Below are 17,553 nucleotides of genomic sequence, written 5' to 3'. Positions count from 1 at the left end.
GTGGTAAAGCTCCTCATCGGGCTAAAGATGGCAGTGAAGAAGATACAAGGGTTCTTGCAGCTTGCATGCAAGGCTGTAAGATGGAACCCTGTCGGATCGTACATATGCATGCACGGTGTGCGAGAGCACTTGCACGGTATTCCTTTAGCTCTATCAAAGAGACGTATGTGCTCAGCCTTGCAGTCAGTCCTACAAATAATTGATTCGCACATACGCGCTCCATATCGCTTATTTCCGCGTTTCACGTATCTGTACTCGGTACGGGCCAAGTTGTGCTTATTTCACAGAACTCTTTGCCAAGTTAGACTAGTTGAGCACTTTGGAAACTCTGCATCAGGTTTCCTTCGTTAGCAAGGATAGGGGACGTGGAGAACAGGAGAAGAATATCATAGACTCGAAGCGAGGGCGGCTGGTTGTTGGTGAGCTCACATGGAAAACATCTCGGTTCGGACTTCATACTTGACCCACTGCTGTTGAAGGGTAATTGGATAAGGTAATACGATGGAAGACATATGATAGATGGAGCGAGGTTCCTGCATGTCACTTCTTGAAGGCCTTTGCAAATGAAGTGTATCATGGTCCAGTACAACCATGTTCGGTCGCTAGCTATTTTCATGAAAGGTCGGCCTGGCCTGTGTTGACAGTAAGCTCAGTGAAGCTCATGCCACGAGCTTCTCGGCGATCTATCTACTCGAGACAAGGAGACCTCACTAACCATCCTGACTAGTCTCCAGGACAGCAAATGACCTTCTGCCTCGCCCGTAGAGCTCACTGAAACAACCCAAGTATGGCGATTTCGGAAGTGCTCCTTCCCATCATCCTTGTTGGGATCGCAATGGCCGCCCTCGTCGGGAATTGTCTAATAGTGGAGGCCGCCGGTCTGGGAGTCGCCGGCGGGTACGGCAGGTCCGATGGAGGATGCGGCTTCATCGTCGGTACTCGGATAGACAGCTGGTTTGGGAGGGATTTCGGATCGACCTATGAGCTCCACCGCTATCTCCTCGTGTGCAGAGGCTTGAGCCGCGACAGCGTAGCATCGGATTGCCTCCCAGGCATTTGGATTGAGCTCGGCGTAGCTTTTCACACCAGGATAGTCAATTCGCCTGACGAAGGTGTGGTCGTTGCAGATCCTCCCCTTGAATACGTCGCAATGTCCTCCACGGTCTGGGCCGATGGAACGAGGGTGGTATCCGACTCCACTGTCAGGCCTTCCGATGAGAAGAAGTGCACATGCGCGCATTCGTTCGGGAGGGTTATAGAAGCAGTCGCCCGTGAAATTATCGCCTTCGCAGGCGTAGACACCACCGGCGAGGTCGGCGGTGCTGGCGTCTGTGTCGGTGGGAGAGGTGAAGGGCTCATTTGTAACCGTAGAGGCGGAAACGAAGAGGAGGAGATGTAGCAGGAAAGTGAAGAAGGTAAGTGGTCGCATGCTGGGCGGTAGCTGGAGACCTTTTTGGTATGCAATTCTTTGATAAGCTTCTCTGGGCACGGATCGTGATGGTAGAAAGGTCGGCGTTGAGGGGTAGTGGGGGTTGGTAGCGACAGTGATCTATCAGGGCCAAGTGCAAATATTACATTGGCTAAGCAGACGAGGGGGTGGTCCGTCCGGTATGGAGTTACACAATTCTCGAGTGAATGTCGGCTGGTAAGGGCCCGGCACTCCGCCTTAGACGCTTTCGTGAGCCATGGAAGCTGATTTCGCTGAACTACGTGCCTGAACGGACAGGGCAGGCGCCTTGCCGCTCAGAGAGCAGAAGTCGGCGCTGTCATTTAAGGAATCCTTACAGACGGGAACAACGTTCGCTGTGAAAACAGCAGATGGCCAAGATTTGGACACCTGCGCGATGTAAAAGTGGAGCAAATTTAGCTCTACATCTTGTGGCTGCCCGAAGCTTTGATGTGGTGTTGTGTGCGTGCCATCAGAGCAATGATGAAGTCGGTCTCAGGTTCGAAGCTGTAGTTACTATCGATTGCATACACGGACTTTCAATATTCCTATTCGAGTAGGTGCTGAAACTCGTCGATCGCAGAAAATTTCCATAGTTACACAGCGTCTCGCTAGTTTTAGCCTGTGCTCTTGGAGTTAGCGGGAAACGGGATGACGATCCATGCGCGTCGTACCGGTCGACCAAGACAACATTTATTCTAGAATACGGCGTCGTCGTATTAGCCGTGTAGAACACGAGTAGAGCACTTCGATCCTACATTGCTCAATATCAATTCATGGGGATCGTAACCATTGCATCGCGCGGGTCTTTTGATTCTTACACGCGTCTTGGCAAACGCGATCTGGCCGATCGGGTTCCCAGCAAAACCGGATAGCATGATGGGAAAGTTACGAACACCCGAATTTACGCGCTCCGTCATGCTGAGCACACCCTGAGGGCCCTCGGCTCGCGCGGATTTCTCTTCTTGACGTACATACACACTTTCGATTCACTCCAGTCACTCTTTAACCTCGATTACGCTACCATGGTCCGTCCAAGCAAGCAACAAAAGCTTGGACAGCTTTGGTGGGGAGCTCGCCGAGGGTAAGCTTCATGCCACCTCAAGTCTTGTTCAAACAATTGACACTCAGCAGCTTGCACACGCGGCGCATGCTGCCATCTAGAGCCACTGCTCTGCATCTTGGCTCGCGATATGGCCCTCCGCTTTTCGTCGCCGCCTTGACCGCCGGTTTTGCGTCCTCTTCCTCGTCGCCATGCGCATTCCTTCGTCCAACCCTGCTCGACGCGCCGCAAGCTTCTTGGTCCTTCCTCGGGCGCCGTGAAGCCTCAACTAACGCGAAGGAAACACCCAACGACAACGATGGCGCGGAATCTAGCGAGCGTGGCAGTGGTGAACAGGATCCTCCACCGCAGACCCGCGTTGTCAGACCAGGGGAAGGGGAAGGCAATAACGTTGGCGAAGACAAGCTATCGGCATGGCAGGCTATTACGAGGAAGATGTCTGAGGCGCCAAAGTCGATGAGCTCGCTGGGTGACGCGATTGTGGACTACGTGGTGCCCGACTGGGCCAAAGTGCTGCCAGGCTTTGTGAAGAAGCTGCAAAATGAGCTGTCTATGGCACCTGGCTCTCTCGCAGAAGAGATTTGGTACCAGGCAAACGACCCCGAAATCCACCCCGAGATCATCTGGGATGCGTCCGTTCGCGTTTCGACCGAGCTATGCGCAGAAGAGAAGAGGTTCTTGGAAAAACGAGGGCAATTCACAAAGAAGGCTCTAGCGCGCTACCTAAACATTCCGGAAGACAAGATACATCCTGATGATGTTCCCATCATCGCTGTGTGCGGCTCCGGTGGCGGCCTTCGTGCACTCGTGGCAGGAACAGCTTCCTACCTCTCGGCGCACGAGGAAGGGCTCTTCGACTGCGTCACGTACACTGCCGGAGTGAGTGGGAGCTGCTGGCTGCAGACACTTTACTACTCGAACATCTCCCAAAGAAGCCACGCACGATTGATCCGCCATCTCAAGAACCGACTCGGGGTACACATTGCTTATCCTCCAGACGCGCTCGATCTTGTTGCGAGTGCGCCCACGAACAAGTATCTACTCGGTGGGCTTGTCGAGAAAGCAAAAGGCACACCGACTGCCGAGTTTGGCATCGTCGATATCTATGGCGTGCTGTTAGCTGCAAGATTGCTTGTGCCAAAGGGTGAATTGTCGGTGGACGAATACGACTTCAAGCTCTCCTACCAGCGCAGATACACAGATGATGGTTCTCAACCACTCCCGATCTATACAGCCGTTCGACACGAAATACCCCTAGCCGAACAGCAAGATACCAAGGACCCAATAGCTGCTGAAGCAAAGGCGCGAAGGGAAGCTTGGTTCCAGTGGTTTGAGTACGTTGGTTATGCGTCCTGCGTGTACTATTGACTGACAAACACAGATTCACACCCTACGAGTTTTGGTGCGAAGAACTTGAAGCTGGCATTCCCACTTGGGCGGTCGGTCGCAAATTCGAAAATGGACGAACAGTGTGGCGAGACAACGGTCTTGCTCTGCCTGAAGTTCGCATACCAATGCTAATGGGCGTATGGGGCAGTGCTTTCTGCGCAACGCTGTCACACTATTACAAGGAAATCCGGCCAGCGTTGATGGGAATTGCCGGGTTTACCGGTCTAGACGCAATGATCGCAGAAAGAGACAGAGACCTCGTTAAAGTCCACCCTATTGATCCGGCAGCAATTCCCAACTTTGCCCTAGGGATGCGAGATTATCTGCCTCCGTCTTGCCCCGAAAGCATACATCATATTGACAACTTCCAGCTCATGGATGCTGGTATGAGCAACAACCTGCCGATATATCCCTTACTACGGCCTGGTAGAGACGTGGACGTTTTGATAGCGTTCGATGCGAGCTCAGATGTTCGTACGGACAATTGGTTGAAAGTGACTGAAGGCTACGCAAAACAACGCGGCATCAAGGGCTGGCCTGTTGGGGCAGGTTGGCCTCCAGGAGACGAGACGGCGGAAGAAATGCAGAAGGATCTCGACAGTGCACAAGCTCGTACGGAAGAGCAGGCGCAAGAGAAGATACAAGAAGCGAAAGAACATGACAAACCCAAGCGAACAGGAGGGAGAAGCAAAGACTTGAGCTTTTGCAATGTCTGGGTTGGCACGACGGAAGAGCGCACCACAGATAGGGAAGCACCCAGCGTCAAGCAAGCCGAAGAATACTGGGAGGTCACAAGACCTGACGCTGGCATCACGGTCGTCTACTTCCCGTTTTTGAAGAACCCCGAAGTTCCTGGGATTGACCCAAAAACATCCGACTTCATGAGCACGTGGAATTTCATATACACGCCTGAGCAGGTCGATTCTGTAGTGGACCTAGCCAGAGCAAACTTCCAAGCGGGAGCGGAGCGAACGAAGAGGACAGTGCGTGCAGTATATGAGCGCAAGAAAAAGATGCGGGAAGAGAGGGAGGCGGAGGAGCGCGAGAGGCGGAGGAGGTGGAAGTTGAGAGAGGGCCGGGCTGGTGGTAGAAGACATGGTGAAAGCGACCACGGAGATCAGTTTAGTTGAGCTCGTGGTTGAGGCGCTCGCAAGAGCATCGAGCCGCTGGTTTAAGTGTTGTATACTTGTGCAGGACCTAGCCTGGGTCGTCGCAAGGTATGGAACACTTGACGCGGCGTTTTCAGGCTGAAAGTTGAGCATTATACCCAATTCAAACTTTGCATTCACGATCGCCTCCTTCAAGACTTCATATCTGCTTCAAGACGTCGACTCAACTTCTATGAGACCGCTTGACCCTGCGGTTTTAGGCAGGAGCGACACGTGACGTCAGTCGCGCACCTGCCCGGTCAGGCGAACCAACTCACCTCAACTTCGCGTACACTAGATACCTCCGCTAGCGCTGCCTTTGCTCACTATGAAGCTTTCACCTCTGAACTCAAGTTTCCCGCTTACTACTATTGCACATTCGGCGGCCATGTCGCCGTGAGCGACCTCATCAATTTCCACAATACCGCTCACGCCTCGCAGCCGACCCACGCTCTGCTTTGCGACATAGCATTTCGACCAGCAACCCGCGCATTGCAGGCCCAAGCCTCAGACTGCCCGAAACTATTGAACCATCTCGATCCTCGCTATAACCTCTCCCCGTGACACAAACTGGTCAACATCCCAGCCCGCTCGCGACCAACTACGGCGGCTCTTGCCCGCGATGGCTTCCAACCACGAGGATATGGCCATGTCCGATATCGCAAATACGCATATACCGCACCACGAGTATACGTACAGGCTTCCGACCCCTCCACGAATCGTGGTGCCTCCGCCAACCCTCACCACCGAGGTGCCTGAGCTACACGTTAGTGGGGTCGACCCCGCAGAAGGGAACGATACCAACTTTCTAAAGGAGATGAACTTGGAGAGCATAATAGCGAAGAATACGCTGCTGGATTGGTCATACGAACGGCGGCGACATGCGCAGATGATCCTACCGTGGCTGTACCTAGGCCCACTCACAGCCGCAAAGGATCGCGAATGGCTAAGGAGCGCGGGCATTACCATGGTGCTGGCTATACGATCGCGGAACAATAGTATGATGGGCGCCATGCAGATTGCGAAGGAGGTTTGCGGCCAAGTCGAGTCCGTGGAGGCCGCCAATTATTCTACCTTGATCGGCCAACTGTCGCGTACTACGAGGATGATAAACCAGCACGTCGCTAAGGTCAGGCGGATGACAGAAGCGACGGGAAGCCCGCAACTTGGAAAAGTCCTCGTCTTTTGTGAGAGTGGTAACGAGAAGTCTGCGGCGGTCGTGGCGGCATATCTGATGGAGATCCTCGACGACTTCGACTTCATCAAAAGTATGCAGGTCTGCCAGGCCCAGCGCTTCTGCGTCAACTTTGACGACAACATCAAGAACATTCTTCAGAATCATTGGGACATTCTTGTTGCTCGCCGCTCCGTTGCGAGCTCGAGGACAGAGCTGCTAAACTCTACCGCCCTCGCCAATGGTTTGCAGCAGATTACACATCAGCAACAACAGCAGCAGCAACTACAGGCTCCTCCGAATTCTTCGCTCAAAGTGAAGCGTTCTGTCGAGGAGATGGACGATGATATGGACATGAGCGATGGTGCGGATTCTTCAGACGTGCTTCGGTTCACCGGTAGGGACGTTACACCCTTCATGGATTCGTGAACTTTTAGATCTTTTTCATCCGGGTTGGCGTTCAGCTCCATTACATGATACCCTTGCTTATTTCAATCTGGCGTTGTTCGGCGTCACTGCCCATTGTGCCATGAATCATCATCTTCACCCTTGCCACATATCGACGCCTGCAGAAGGTTGTTCAAGGCAGCGCAATCTTTACAGAGGGTATAACTCTACGGGATAACAAAATTATCACCATAGGATTCATTTCGTTTGGTAAGAGTGGGCTCCGGATGCGTCTGCTGTCGAGTGGGAGCCCGCTCGCACATGATAGGAAACAAGCACGTTCCAGTTTGTTATTCTCTTGCCATAGGTCTGATTGCAAGTCAATTCAATACGTGTATATAGATCACAGATACATTATTCGTGAACCATTGGTTCTGTCAGTCTGACGTATCGTAGCTGCACAGCTCTCCTTCCCCTTGTGATTCGTTCTTTCATGGCACGAATTGAATCTGCGTGGATGTTCTGGACCGTGGAAAGTTGATTAATATGTAAGTTTTTCTTCTAGTCACTGACTTGTAGGCACACTCACTATTGGATGTTGTACGGTTCTGCAGGGTGTGAACGAGAGACAGTGAATGCTCTTGATTGGCTAGCTTTTGCATGTCTCAGCCCTACGTCTCAAACGCAACGTCAACCCTCATCGGACCCCCGAACGCGCGCGCTGTCACGCTCACAGCTCGTAACGTCGCGAAAATGGAGTCGATAGAAACGCAGCTCCTCAACAAATACAACATACCCACGCTCTTCCCCGCGCAATGGCCTGAAGAGAAAGACAACAGCTCCGATTCGGAGGACGATGCGCCCGCACCGCAGCGCCCGCCGACGCTACAGCCCATCCGCCGCAGCAAGAGCCGGTTCAGCGTGCTAGAGACAAGCGGGAGCTTCACGCGGAAGAGAGATGGCGTGGAGAAGACGAAGGAGGGCGTGGAGAATCTGGTGCAGAAGGACGAGCAGGATCCGCTAGGAACGTATCCGAGTGTTGTGCAGGTGCTGCGGCAGCGGGGTCTGGCGGTGGAGGATGATGTTAAGCTGAGTATGCTTGCGCTAGAGGCACCTACAACCTGGAAGGACACTAATCTGGCTGTATAGGAAATCGGTTCCTCCTCAGCTCGACGACGTTCTCGCCCTCGCTGTTCCTCTCCAATGTTCATAGCTCTGCATCCACCGATTCCCTGTTATCCGGTCTCGACTTCCTTTCCCGTAGCATCGAGAAGAAATCTGCATCCCTTAAAGTCCTCGTAGAAGCGAACTTTGAGCGGTTCGTAGGTGCGAAGGCGACGATCGACAGGGTATACAGCGAGATGCGCGCGGACGGACAGGAGGCGCCAGAACCCCCTCCAAGTCCTAGCGGACGACCGGGCCATTCACGTGGGCCCAGTCGCAGCAGCTTCTCAGCACGGCCGAGGGGAGCCAGCGCAACTCTGACACCGCAAGCTGTTGCTCAAGCAAATGGAGAAAAGAAGAAGAACGCCCTGGTTAAGGAGAGCGAATACGGCGTGCACGGGATCAAAGTACCGCTCACTGAGGTGGCAGTCAAAGCGGAGGAAGTATGGGGTCCCGCTCTGGGAGGCAAAGACAAGGAAGACACGTTGAAAGAGATCCTATCCTCCGTGGAGAAGAATCGCGGACTGTTCGAGGTGGGGTCTGCGATCCAAGACGCGATCCGCCGGAAAGACCACGAGACGATAGTGGACGAGTACACGCGAGCGCGAAAGTTCGCCGAAGATACACGCTATATCGTGGAACAAGCCACATATTCGAAGACCCCGCTTACGGATTCGCAAATCCATCAGATTATTGTCACAGCGCGGATGTGGGCCGATGTCGAGCACCAGGTTGAGTCGTTCAAGCGGGATGCGTGGAAGCGGCTCACGTCCACGCACTTCTCGAGGCATGTGACTGGCATTGAACAGTCGAAGGAGCAGTATATGGAGCTTATTTCTATAATGCTGGAGTTGGGCGTAGAGGACAGTCCAATCTGGGTATGGCTCCTCTCGCGATACGAGCATCTACGAAAGCGACTCCTTGAAAGCTGTGATCGTGCACGGATGGAGATCGAGTTCTTGAGGCGCCTGTTAGGAAACCAGCCGAAACCGGGTTTGAAGACACTGCTGAAGCATTTGAGGGCAGTCCCAACCAACAGCAAGATCACTGCCGAACCTGCGAAACTGGACACATTAAAGACGATCGAGTTCTGGGAGCATGTGCATGCCTCGATGACGGGACTGCTCGCCGCAAATGGCGGCATACTGGGCGAGATCGTGGAGTACTGGGATATTGCGCAGTCGTTCATTGATGGCAAAGCGCAGAAATCGCTACCCATGGGCTTCAACAACCAGTCATCGGTCCACCACAACCTCTCTTCTAGCAACGTAACCGAACTTGAGAAGGGCATTACAGAGCTGGTGAATATCATTCGGGAACATCTTTTTTCCTTCTTTGCGGAACCGCCTATCGAGGATATCACTTCGCTATACTCGCCGTTGCCTACGAGCCCTACCCCTACTACACCACGGACGCCCATGAGTGCAGCGCTGAGTCCAACAATGGGCTCGAAGTTCCGCTTCGACCCCAATAGCGCCCCACCGCCTTCACCAAAGAGGGGTGATGCCTGGGAGAAATATGCATTCTGGCCGCCGCACTCGAACGCACTCTCCGGTTCTCACTACCTAGCGAAGTCGCTGGTCCTCATTGGCACGGCTGCAAACGAGCTCGCTTCGTTGCGTCTCAACGAGACCGGTGCGACTGTCCGCCTCGACGAAGCTCTCCGTGTCCTCGTTGGAGGTGTGCGTGAGCGCTGTGTGCAGGCCGTGTGTGCAGCATGGAACACGGATGCCGAAAGCCTGAAAGTGCTTGAGGACTGGACGCGAGATGCTGATCGCAAAGACATTACTACAATGCCTACACGCTTTCTAGCCGTGCAGAGCTTCTTGCTCAACAACCTTCAGAAGATCATGTACGTTGAGGCGTCGAGCAAGACGACAGTGGATGTTCTGGTTTCGCCGAGCAGTAAGCTGCTACAGATGGTTAGGAGCCAGTTCGTGACGAGCTTGTATAGAACACTGAGTGGCATGGTCGAATGTGCAGAGAAGGGACGAGCGGCTTTAGGTAAAGAATTCGAAGTCAAGAGTGACGAACTGACCATAGACGATGAGGAAAGTCGTTACGGAGGATGGGGAAAAGTCGACGCAAGCAAGAGGGTGAGCTTTCCCATTCCACATCTCTACCTCGACTACACTGCTCTGACACATGCTAACACATCTGCAGTCCATCCGCCTCCTCCTCACCCTCTCCAACATGACTTCCTTCCAAACTGAGATCACTCCGCAACTCATCACCCTCTTCGAGACCCTCTTCTCCGTCTCGCTGACTGACGAATCCAAGAAAGTCGACGGTGTCCTCTCCCAGCTCGACGCCCAGCTCTTCAAATCCTACAACCAGCCCCATGCCGCCCGCATCGCCGGCACCATCGAGGCTGGCATCTTCTCTCCACAATGGGCCCCGCCGTCCGAACCCGGAAAATCGGTTGCAGACCGTCAGCCCTCCCCCTACGTCTTCACCATCCTCCTCGGCCTCGTCCTCGTCCATACCGAAGTCAGCACCACTTCTCCCCCTGACCCCCGCATCCTCCGCGCCCTCTTCGAAGCCACCACCACCTCCCTCATCAAGACCTTCAATGACCCGCGCCTCTCCAACATCAACCTCCAAGCGCTCATGCAAGCGACCCTGGACGTGGAATTCATGGCGCAGACGCTGGCGAGCTACACCACCGAGGCGGCGAGCGCGACCCAGACGGAGATTTACCAGGTGTTGGATGGGAAGACGGACAATGAGGCGAGGGTTAGGCTCCAAGGGGAATTGGGGAATTTGAGGGGCACGCTGAAGGGATTGAGGGAGGGAACAAGGGTTGAGTTTAGTTGTTTTAGAAGGGAGAAGAGGGCGCGGTAGAGGTGTGGTATAGGAGATAGTTTGGTAGAGAGGGTGCTGCGTAGAGCGATTCTTACTATGAAGTATCTGGACCATATGTGCTACATGTGAATGCACATTTCGATGCGTCGCTAGGCGATCGCTTATCAGGATGTCAAGAACTAAGCCAAGGGTGGGTTTCCAACTCCAGCCTTACATGCAAACCGCTTGACGCTGTCCAACCACACGTTTCCATCGTTCGCACAGCTGGAAGACTTGGTCGACAGGGCACGGTTGGCTGACAGTTCAACACTGCAATCTCTAGCATCGACGAGAAGGTCATCGCGGCCATTAGGGAGACCTGCCTTCGATGTACGTCACCCAACGTAGCTTGGTTCCCTTGAAGAATTGAGCATCTCGACATGATATGCCATCTACATATTGTGTTTCCCATTGCTATACGTGTGCTTGTGAAGTGCAACCCCCGCTGACGGCAAATCCCTTTTCGGGGATATCACTGCCTACTTCAGAAGCACTTCAAGGGATCAATTATTGTAGGTAGACGTATGCGTGTATATCAAAAATTATCGTACCCTAATATAAATCTTGAGCAAGGCTTGAGAAGGGTGTCAATCAGATGACATGAGTGGTGCTGTGTCCATGAGTCCGCCTACCATAGGGAGCCTCCACTGGAACACCGTGGAGTAGGATTTCGCTCGTAAGTTTAAAGATCCAAGATCACGTCTTTAAGCCAACAGAAACGTCAACTCTGGCCTGGTTCAGATGCGACATTGATTTCCTTTAGCGTAAAAGAGCGAACTATGTCTCCGCGCTGTAGTTCGGAACGGTTGAATGATCTTCCGAGCCGCAGGTTGAAATGAAGCAGACGTGAAGCAGAGAACGCTGACAAATCCAATGCTTGAGAGGAAACTCGAGATTATTTGATATGGCTGATGCCAAACGAAGAGACACTTTGAGGCTTTGACGGATCTCTAGCGCACCCCGTTCCGTCATAGCCCCATCTCCACAATCAGATCCGCAGCGGCGCGCATAGCAACCCTCCGCAAGCTCCCCCACGCATTGTTAGCTGTCGACTACCAGGGACACCCAGCCATGCGCAACACTCCGAAATGCCTCTGATTCCAATACGCACTTACTTGCACTATTAATACGATTCTTCATTCCTACTTCCGTCCTCCCGCGCGTTGTCAGGAGCTCCCCGAGAGCTTCCTACAGCAGGCACCATGGTCGGCCCGCGTAAAGGCGCCTTCGCCGAGGAGGCCGCCGAAGTCGAAGTGCTCGAAGCAAACATTGAGAAGATGAAGACCTTGACAAAGAAAATCCAAGCCTCGCGGAATCGGTTGGAGACGAGCGGGAAGGCGATGAACGAAGCCATGGCACCGATCTACGGTAACACGGCGAAGCTACAAACTACGAACCGCAGTATGTGGGTCGAAAGCAGACGACCCCCCAAGGCTGACATGGCTTGTAGATATCGACAGGATACTGGATGCAATCGACAAGCTGCGAGCACCTCTAGACCAGTCAAATCGGGAGGATCGCATTATAAACCAGGGGTACGTTGTGCTTAGACATGTTTTTTCACAAGATGCTAACATAGGCAGCCTCCGAAATGTCGACCTGCAAGACTATATAGCCTCACTTGGCCGCACCAGTCAGTCTCTCGCAGAGCTCAGGCGAACGAACATGCGCGCAAACCAACAAGCCGTTGCCGAAATGAGCGCTCTTCTAAAGCGCGGATTAAGAGAATTGGAGGACGCATTCAGAGACATCCTGCGAGAAAGCTGCAGACAGACTGTCGTACCTCTGGAGTACGTCATGAAGAGTACGCATTTTCCCTTCTTGGTAGACTCTTGTGCTGATGTCTGCAGATAATCCATTTCCTACTATACCTCAAGAACAGCTCTCAACATTACGCCTTATCAATACCCATATCTCCAACACCTTCGCGCAGATATCACAATCGGACGTGCGCGAAACACCCACCCAGAAGATATACGCAGAGGTCAGAGGCGAATATGTGACTAGGTCATTACAGGACTTATCCGCAGCGTCAATCAACACGGCAAAGAAGGTGACGGCAGATGCCATTTACAGGAAAGGTACCAATGGTATCGGAATCTACGCCCAGGGGATGGAGGGCTTGTTCGTCGCCGAATACGACAACATCACCAACATCTTTCCTCGCGATGAGTGGACAACAGTCTGCGGAGCAACTTGTGCTGCGCCACTTGCAGATTTCACCAAGACGTTGCGCGAGCTCAATGGTCACATCCAGAGGAACTTGATGACGGATTGCTTCTTGGGATATGAAATCGTCGACATCGCATCCAGATTATCGATGCGGTTAGAGCAGAGAATGTCTGCACTCAGGCGGCCAATCCAAGACAGCATCAAGCCTATACGTGAGACTTCGAAGGCGTCAATGAACAAACTACTAGAGGATACAAGGGCACGGATCCAAACACTTGTTGCTCTTCCAATGGACGGTGCAGCCGTGCCTGTAACGACATCGACCATGACTCGGCTGCAGGAGATGACCAACTATCTCAGCCCCATTAGCTCTATACTTGCATCGCTGGGCGACGGAGGGTGGAAATCGAGTGCGAACACAGGATCGTCATCGTCGCTTCCATTGGACGTGGGACCAGACGGTCAGCGTCTTTTTGAGCATTACGCATCCGATACGATCGAAACTCTGTTACAGAACCTAGACGGCAAGTCCCGAGTTTTGATGAAGAACAAGAGCTTGCAAGGAGTGTTCCTGAGCAACAACGCAGCGATCGTGGAGCGCATGATACGGTCGTCAGAACTGGCACCCTTGATGGAAGATTACATGCAGAAGAAGCTGGAGCCTTGGAAGAAGAAGGCGTCGTCATGGTACCTGGAAGCTTGGCGAGAACCCTCGGGTTATCTGCTCGATGTCCAATACACTAACCGGAAAGAACGACCTCAGTCGAGCACCGCAGGGTCTGCCGACTCGGTGGCCATCGTCAAGGCTCTTGGTTCGAAAGACAAGGACGCGATCAAAGAAAAGTTCAAGAGCTTCAACACAAGCTTCGAGGAGCTATCTCAACGACACAAGTCGTACAAGATGGAGCGCGAGGTGCGGATGCATCTGGGCAAGGAGGTGCAGAACATCATGGAGCCTTTATACAGCCGCTTCTGGGACAGATACCACGAGATCGACAAGGGCAAGGGCAAGTATGTCAAGTACAGCAAGGTCGAGCTGGGACAGGCTCTGTCTGGACTGTCGTGAAGTGGTGCTTGAGGCGTTGGGCGTGCTTTTCGCAGAATACCCGTGGTTTCAGTCTTCAGGCTGGTGGTTGGATAATGCGCAGGGTAATTGGAACATGGAAGGCAGGTGCGGCAGCAACGACTACTGTTTTACTTGGCGTTGAGCCAGCAGTGGTGCCACGATGGTCGTTGAGTGGTTGAGGTCTGCGGCTTCAGTGAGCGTGGCGAATGGAGGCCTGCAGAATAGCAACACCGGCCTCGCGGTCGTACATCACACATAGACTAATAGTCAGCCGGCGCAACGCCAGGCTCGGGCACTATTCACCCAAATTTCGCAAGCCCTCGCTTCCGCACGTGATATCTCCTGTTCGGGCAGGGGCGCTACGCGACAGCTTCGTGCTGCAGCTGCATAACGGCGCACAGAACCAGGCGCACACAACAGAAAGCTGTCAATTGCTGCCTGCACACGTCTCTCCGTTCTGCCACCTGTTCTGCAAGATTTATACCCACTCTTTACACTGAGACCGGTGCTGCGAGGCTTGCGGGGAATTTAAGCTAGCGCCCAGTGCTAGGTGCTCCAACGCTGCTCCCAATCCCTGCGCGGACCCCTTTCCTCAAGCTCCAGGAGCGCACCACGCCTTCTCCAGCACAACAGCAGACTCTACCGCACCACGCCATCGCCGTCCGCGCCCCGACGTCGACTGCTCCACTCGATTGCTTTGCGTGCATCCATCGCTCAGCAAGCATCCCTACCTCTCACTGGTACGTCGCCGCTCCGACCTCCGTCCCGACATTTTTCTCCAGGTTTCGGCCTGGTGCTCGTGTCGCACCTTCGTCTTGTTTAGTTCTATCAACAAGTCGCCCCATCGTTCATTGAAGCTTGTGCTGACCTTGAGTTTCGCCCTGCAGGAGTCCCTCTTTGACGACACTATCTCTGCGTTCGCCATCTACCGTCCACCATGGGTAAGGAGTCCCTCCCGATCGAGCATCTGTGCCAGCCATTGTCCTACGCAGCACCATACCCAAACGTTTCTTCGCATGGCGGCGCAACTATTACAACCTGCAGTCGCCTCGAAACGGATGTGGCTGCGCTGATGCCGCTGTCCTCGCAAACATGCCTCGCCTTTAGATGTCGACACCCGCTAACATGCACACAGCATCCAACGGCGCGTCCCCGACGGCCCCTACGCGTGCGTCTCCGTCGCCGCCTACCTCGGCTGGATCGAACCTCGTCGAGCAAATGAATGCGGTACACAGCCAGCAGGCCTCGGCCCCAGCTCCTACAACAATCTCGTCAAAGGATCCCAAGGCGGCTGCTGCGGCCGCAAGCGATATGAACATCGTCCGTAGAAAACTTACCGGATATGTTGGTTTTGCGAACTTGCCCAACCAGTGGCATCGCAAGAGTGTGCGCAAGGGGTTCAACTTCAATGTCATGGTAGTTGGTGCGTACATGCAAGCTCCAACGGGTGGAAGTTATGTCTCTAACATCTTCCCATAGGTGAATCTGGCCTTGGAAAGTCCACGCTGGTGAACACTCTTTTCAACACGTCCCTCTACCCGCCCAAGGAGCGTAAGCCCCCAAGTCTCGATATCTCCAAGACTGTAGCCATCCAGTCGATCAGCGCCGACATCGAGGAGAACGGCGTCCGCCTGAGGTTGACTGTCGTTGACACGCCCGGTTTTGGTGACTATATCAACAACGACGAGTCTTGGGATCCCATTGTTAAGAACATTGAGCAACGTTTTGATGCCTACCTTGACCAGGAGAACAAGGTGAACCGCATGAACATCGTGGACAATCGTATCCACGCTGTCGTATTCTTCATTCAGCCCACTGGCCACTCATTGAAGCCTCTCGATGTTGAGGTCATGAAGAAGCTGCACACTAAGGTCAACTTGATTCCCGTCATTGCCAAGGCAGATACTCTGACCGACGAGGAGATCGCAGCGTTCAAGGCTAGGGTATGTAACTACAACACGCTGTGAAAGCCGCGCTAACAGGGTGTAGATTCTCGCGGACATTGAACACAACAAGATTCAGATCTTTGAGGGCCCTCGCTACGAGCTCGACGACGAAGAGACGATCGCAGAGAACGCCGAGATCATGTCCAAGGTCCCTTTCGCTGTCGTTGGTGCCAACGCTGAAGTCAGCACCGCCGATGGCCGCAAGGTTCGTGGGCGTCGGTACCCATGGGGTGTTATCGAGGTCGATAACGAGGAACATTGCGACTTCGTCAAGCTGCGCCAGATGCTAATCAGAACACACATGGAGGAGCTCAAGGAGCACACCAACAACCAGCTGTACGAGAACTATCGTTCCGACAAGCTCACTGCAATGGGTGTCCAGCAAGACTCCAGCGTGTTCAAGGAGATCAACCCGGCGGTCAAGCAGGAGGAGGAGCGCTCGCTGCACGAGGCCAAGCTCGCCAAGATGGAGATGGAAATGAAGATGGTCTTCCAGCAGAAGGTCGCAGAGAAGGAGAGCAAGCTACGACAGAGCGAAGAAGAGCTGTACGCCCGACACAGGGAGATGAAGGAGCAGCTGGAACGGCAACGACAGGAGCTGGAGGAGAAGAAGACACGCATCGAGCAAGGACGGCCCCTCGAGGAGAAGGGCAAGAGGAAGGGTTTCTCGCTCCGTTAAGGGTTGGGTTCTCATGACGATGGGGGCTTGCGCTCCCCAGCCTCGACTCTTGCGGCAGAAAACTCGGAAAAGCCTCTTCTCCCTTCTCATATCCTATTTATCAAACCTTGTAATTTGCTCTCGGTTGCCGACACCACAGGTGCTGCCGGCGACAGATAATACCTGGCGGAGCGGGCCTTGGAGGAGGACCGAAGGGCCGAGCGGTGTCATCTCATTGGTTTAGTTGCTTCGGTTGTTGATTGATACCAGCAGCATTGCACTCCTTCCGCTTCCCCTTTCTCCTTTGCGGTACTTGTTTTATTTTTTAGAAGACGGGCAGATGTAGTTTTGGGTGGCGTGGACAGGAGCTTCTTTTCGTGTATTTTACACATCATCCTAGTAGTGAATTGGTTTCTTTTGTACACACATGTGATGCCAATGACGACGAGTGACGAGTGACAAGTGAGCATGGTTCCAAGGTTCGCGTGAGCAACTAGATGATGTGCCGGAAGAGCACGCAACCAGCACATGGGACGCTGGCGCGGCTGAGGGTGATCGCCAGGGTGCGTGGCCCGTGCTTTAGCGAGAGCGAGCGGGCGTGAAGCATTTCGTCACCAGCAGAGGGCGGAATTTCTGGTTTCCTGCCTTGCCTTGCCGGCGCTACGTACAGCCACATATAGCCCTACCCCTCCTCCTCTGCACGAGCACTCTATCGCATCGCATCCCACTCTGCTACTTACATCAGTTGAGTTTGCTGCAGCTTCCTTTAAGCTCCAACAAACGTGCCCCGCCGGTAAGTGCCCACCGCAGTCACGCACCGACCGCGTCATAACGGATCGGGTGCCGTGTGTCAAACGACCAGCCCAGCCACCAAGCAAACAGCTTCGGGCTCTGGACACATTGCACTTTGCACCTTCTCACCTCTCCTTCTCGGGCACCAGTGATTGCTACGCAGCTCCTGCGAGCTTCAAGTCCACTGTTGACCCCGCGCATTGGCCTCGGGAACTGCCACCTCTACCAGATAAAGAGAGCTCCGCTGACGCACAAACTGTTCGCTCCAGACCCCACACACACGACACCGAAATCGCTTGATAC

The 17,553-nt window shown here is 53.7% G+C and overlaps 6 protein-coding genes across 6 annotated transcripts; 5 read left to right on the top strand and 1 right to left on the bottom strand.

Moving 5' to 3' along the window:
* Positions 1 to 859: 859 nt before the first annotated feature.
* N0V89_005994 (uncharacterized protein) lies at positions 860 to 1,429 on the bottom strand (the record flags this gene model as incomplete). Its single annotated transcript, XM_056214767.1, has 1 exon — positions 860 to 1,429. One exon carries the CDS (start codon positions 1,427 to 1,429, stop codon positions 860 to 862), a length of 570 nt encoding a protein of 189 aa, XP_056072034.1.
* Positions 1,430 to 2,472: 1,043 nt separating this feature from the next.
* Positions 2,473 to 5,029, top strand: N0V89_005993 (uncharacterized protein; the record flags this gene model as incomplete). Its single annotated transcript, XM_056214766.1, has 3 exons — positions 2,473 to 2,531; positions 2,582 to 3,844; positions 3,892 to 5,029. The coding sequence occupies 3 exons, from the start codon at positions 2,473 to 2,475 to the stop codon at positions 5,027 to 5,029; spliced, it is 2,460 nt and encodes an 819-aa protein (XP_056072033.1).
* A 640-nt stretch (positions 5,030 to 5,669) lies between these two features.
* N0V89_005992 (uncharacterized protein) lies at positions 5,670 to 6,650 on the top strand (the record flags this gene model as incomplete). The annotated part of the gene is made up of 1 exon (XM_056214765.1): positions 5,670 to 6,650. One exon carries the CDS (start codon positions 5,670 to 5,672, stop codon positions 6,648 to 6,650), a length of 981 nt encoding a protein of 326 aa, XP_056072032.1.
* A 711-nt stretch (positions 6,651 to 7,361) lies between these two features.
* Positions 7,362 to 10,616, top strand: SEC5 (Exocyst complex component S5; the record flags this gene model as incomplete). Its single annotated transcript, XM_056214764.1, has 3 exons — positions 7,362 to 7,701; positions 7,758 to 9,868; positions 9,936 to 10,616. 3 exons carry the CDS (start codon positions 7,362 to 7,364, stop codon positions 10,614 to 10,616), a joined length of 3,132 nt encoding a protein of 1,043 aa, XP_056072031.1.
* Positions 10,617 to 11,818: 1,202 nt separating this feature from the next.
* Positions 11,819 to 13,854, top strand: EXO70 (exocyst complex component exo70; the record flags this gene model as incomplete). Its single annotated transcript, XM_056214763.1, has 4 exons — positions 11,819 to 12,017; positions 12,067 to 12,151; positions 12,200 to 12,420; positions 12,467 to 13,854. 4 exons carry the CDS (start codon positions 11,819 to 11,821, stop codon positions 13,852 to 13,854), a joined length of 1,893 nt encoding a protein of 630 aa, XP_056072030.1.
* A 937-nt stretch (positions 13,855 to 14,791) lies between these two features.
* On the top strand, positions 14,792 to 16,479 carry CDC3 (Cell division control protein 3; the record flags this gene model as incomplete). Its single annotated transcript, XM_056214762.1, has 4 exons — positions 14,792 to 14,795; positions 14,990 to 15,277; positions 15,334 to 15,797; positions 15,844 to 16,479. The coding sequence occupies 4 exons, from the start codon at positions 14,792 to 14,794 to the stop codon at positions 16,477 to 16,479; spliced, it is 1,392 nt and encodes a 463-aa protein (XP_056072029.1).
* Between the last annotated feature and the right edge of the window lie 1,074 nt (positions 16,480 to 17,553).

This window comes from Didymosphaeria variabile (genome assembly GCF_027946475.1).
Source record: "Didymosphaeria variabile strain IMI 356815 chromosome Unknown scaffold_4, whole genome shotgun sequence".
Taxonomy (NCBI): Eukaryota; Fungi; Ascomycota; class Dothideomycetes; order Pleosporales; family Didymosphaeriaceae; genus Didymosphaeria; species Didymosphaeria variabile.
The sequence above is the reverse complement of the archived record's forward strand: the minus strand, read 5'-3'. Positions and strand labels throughout refer to the sequence as shown.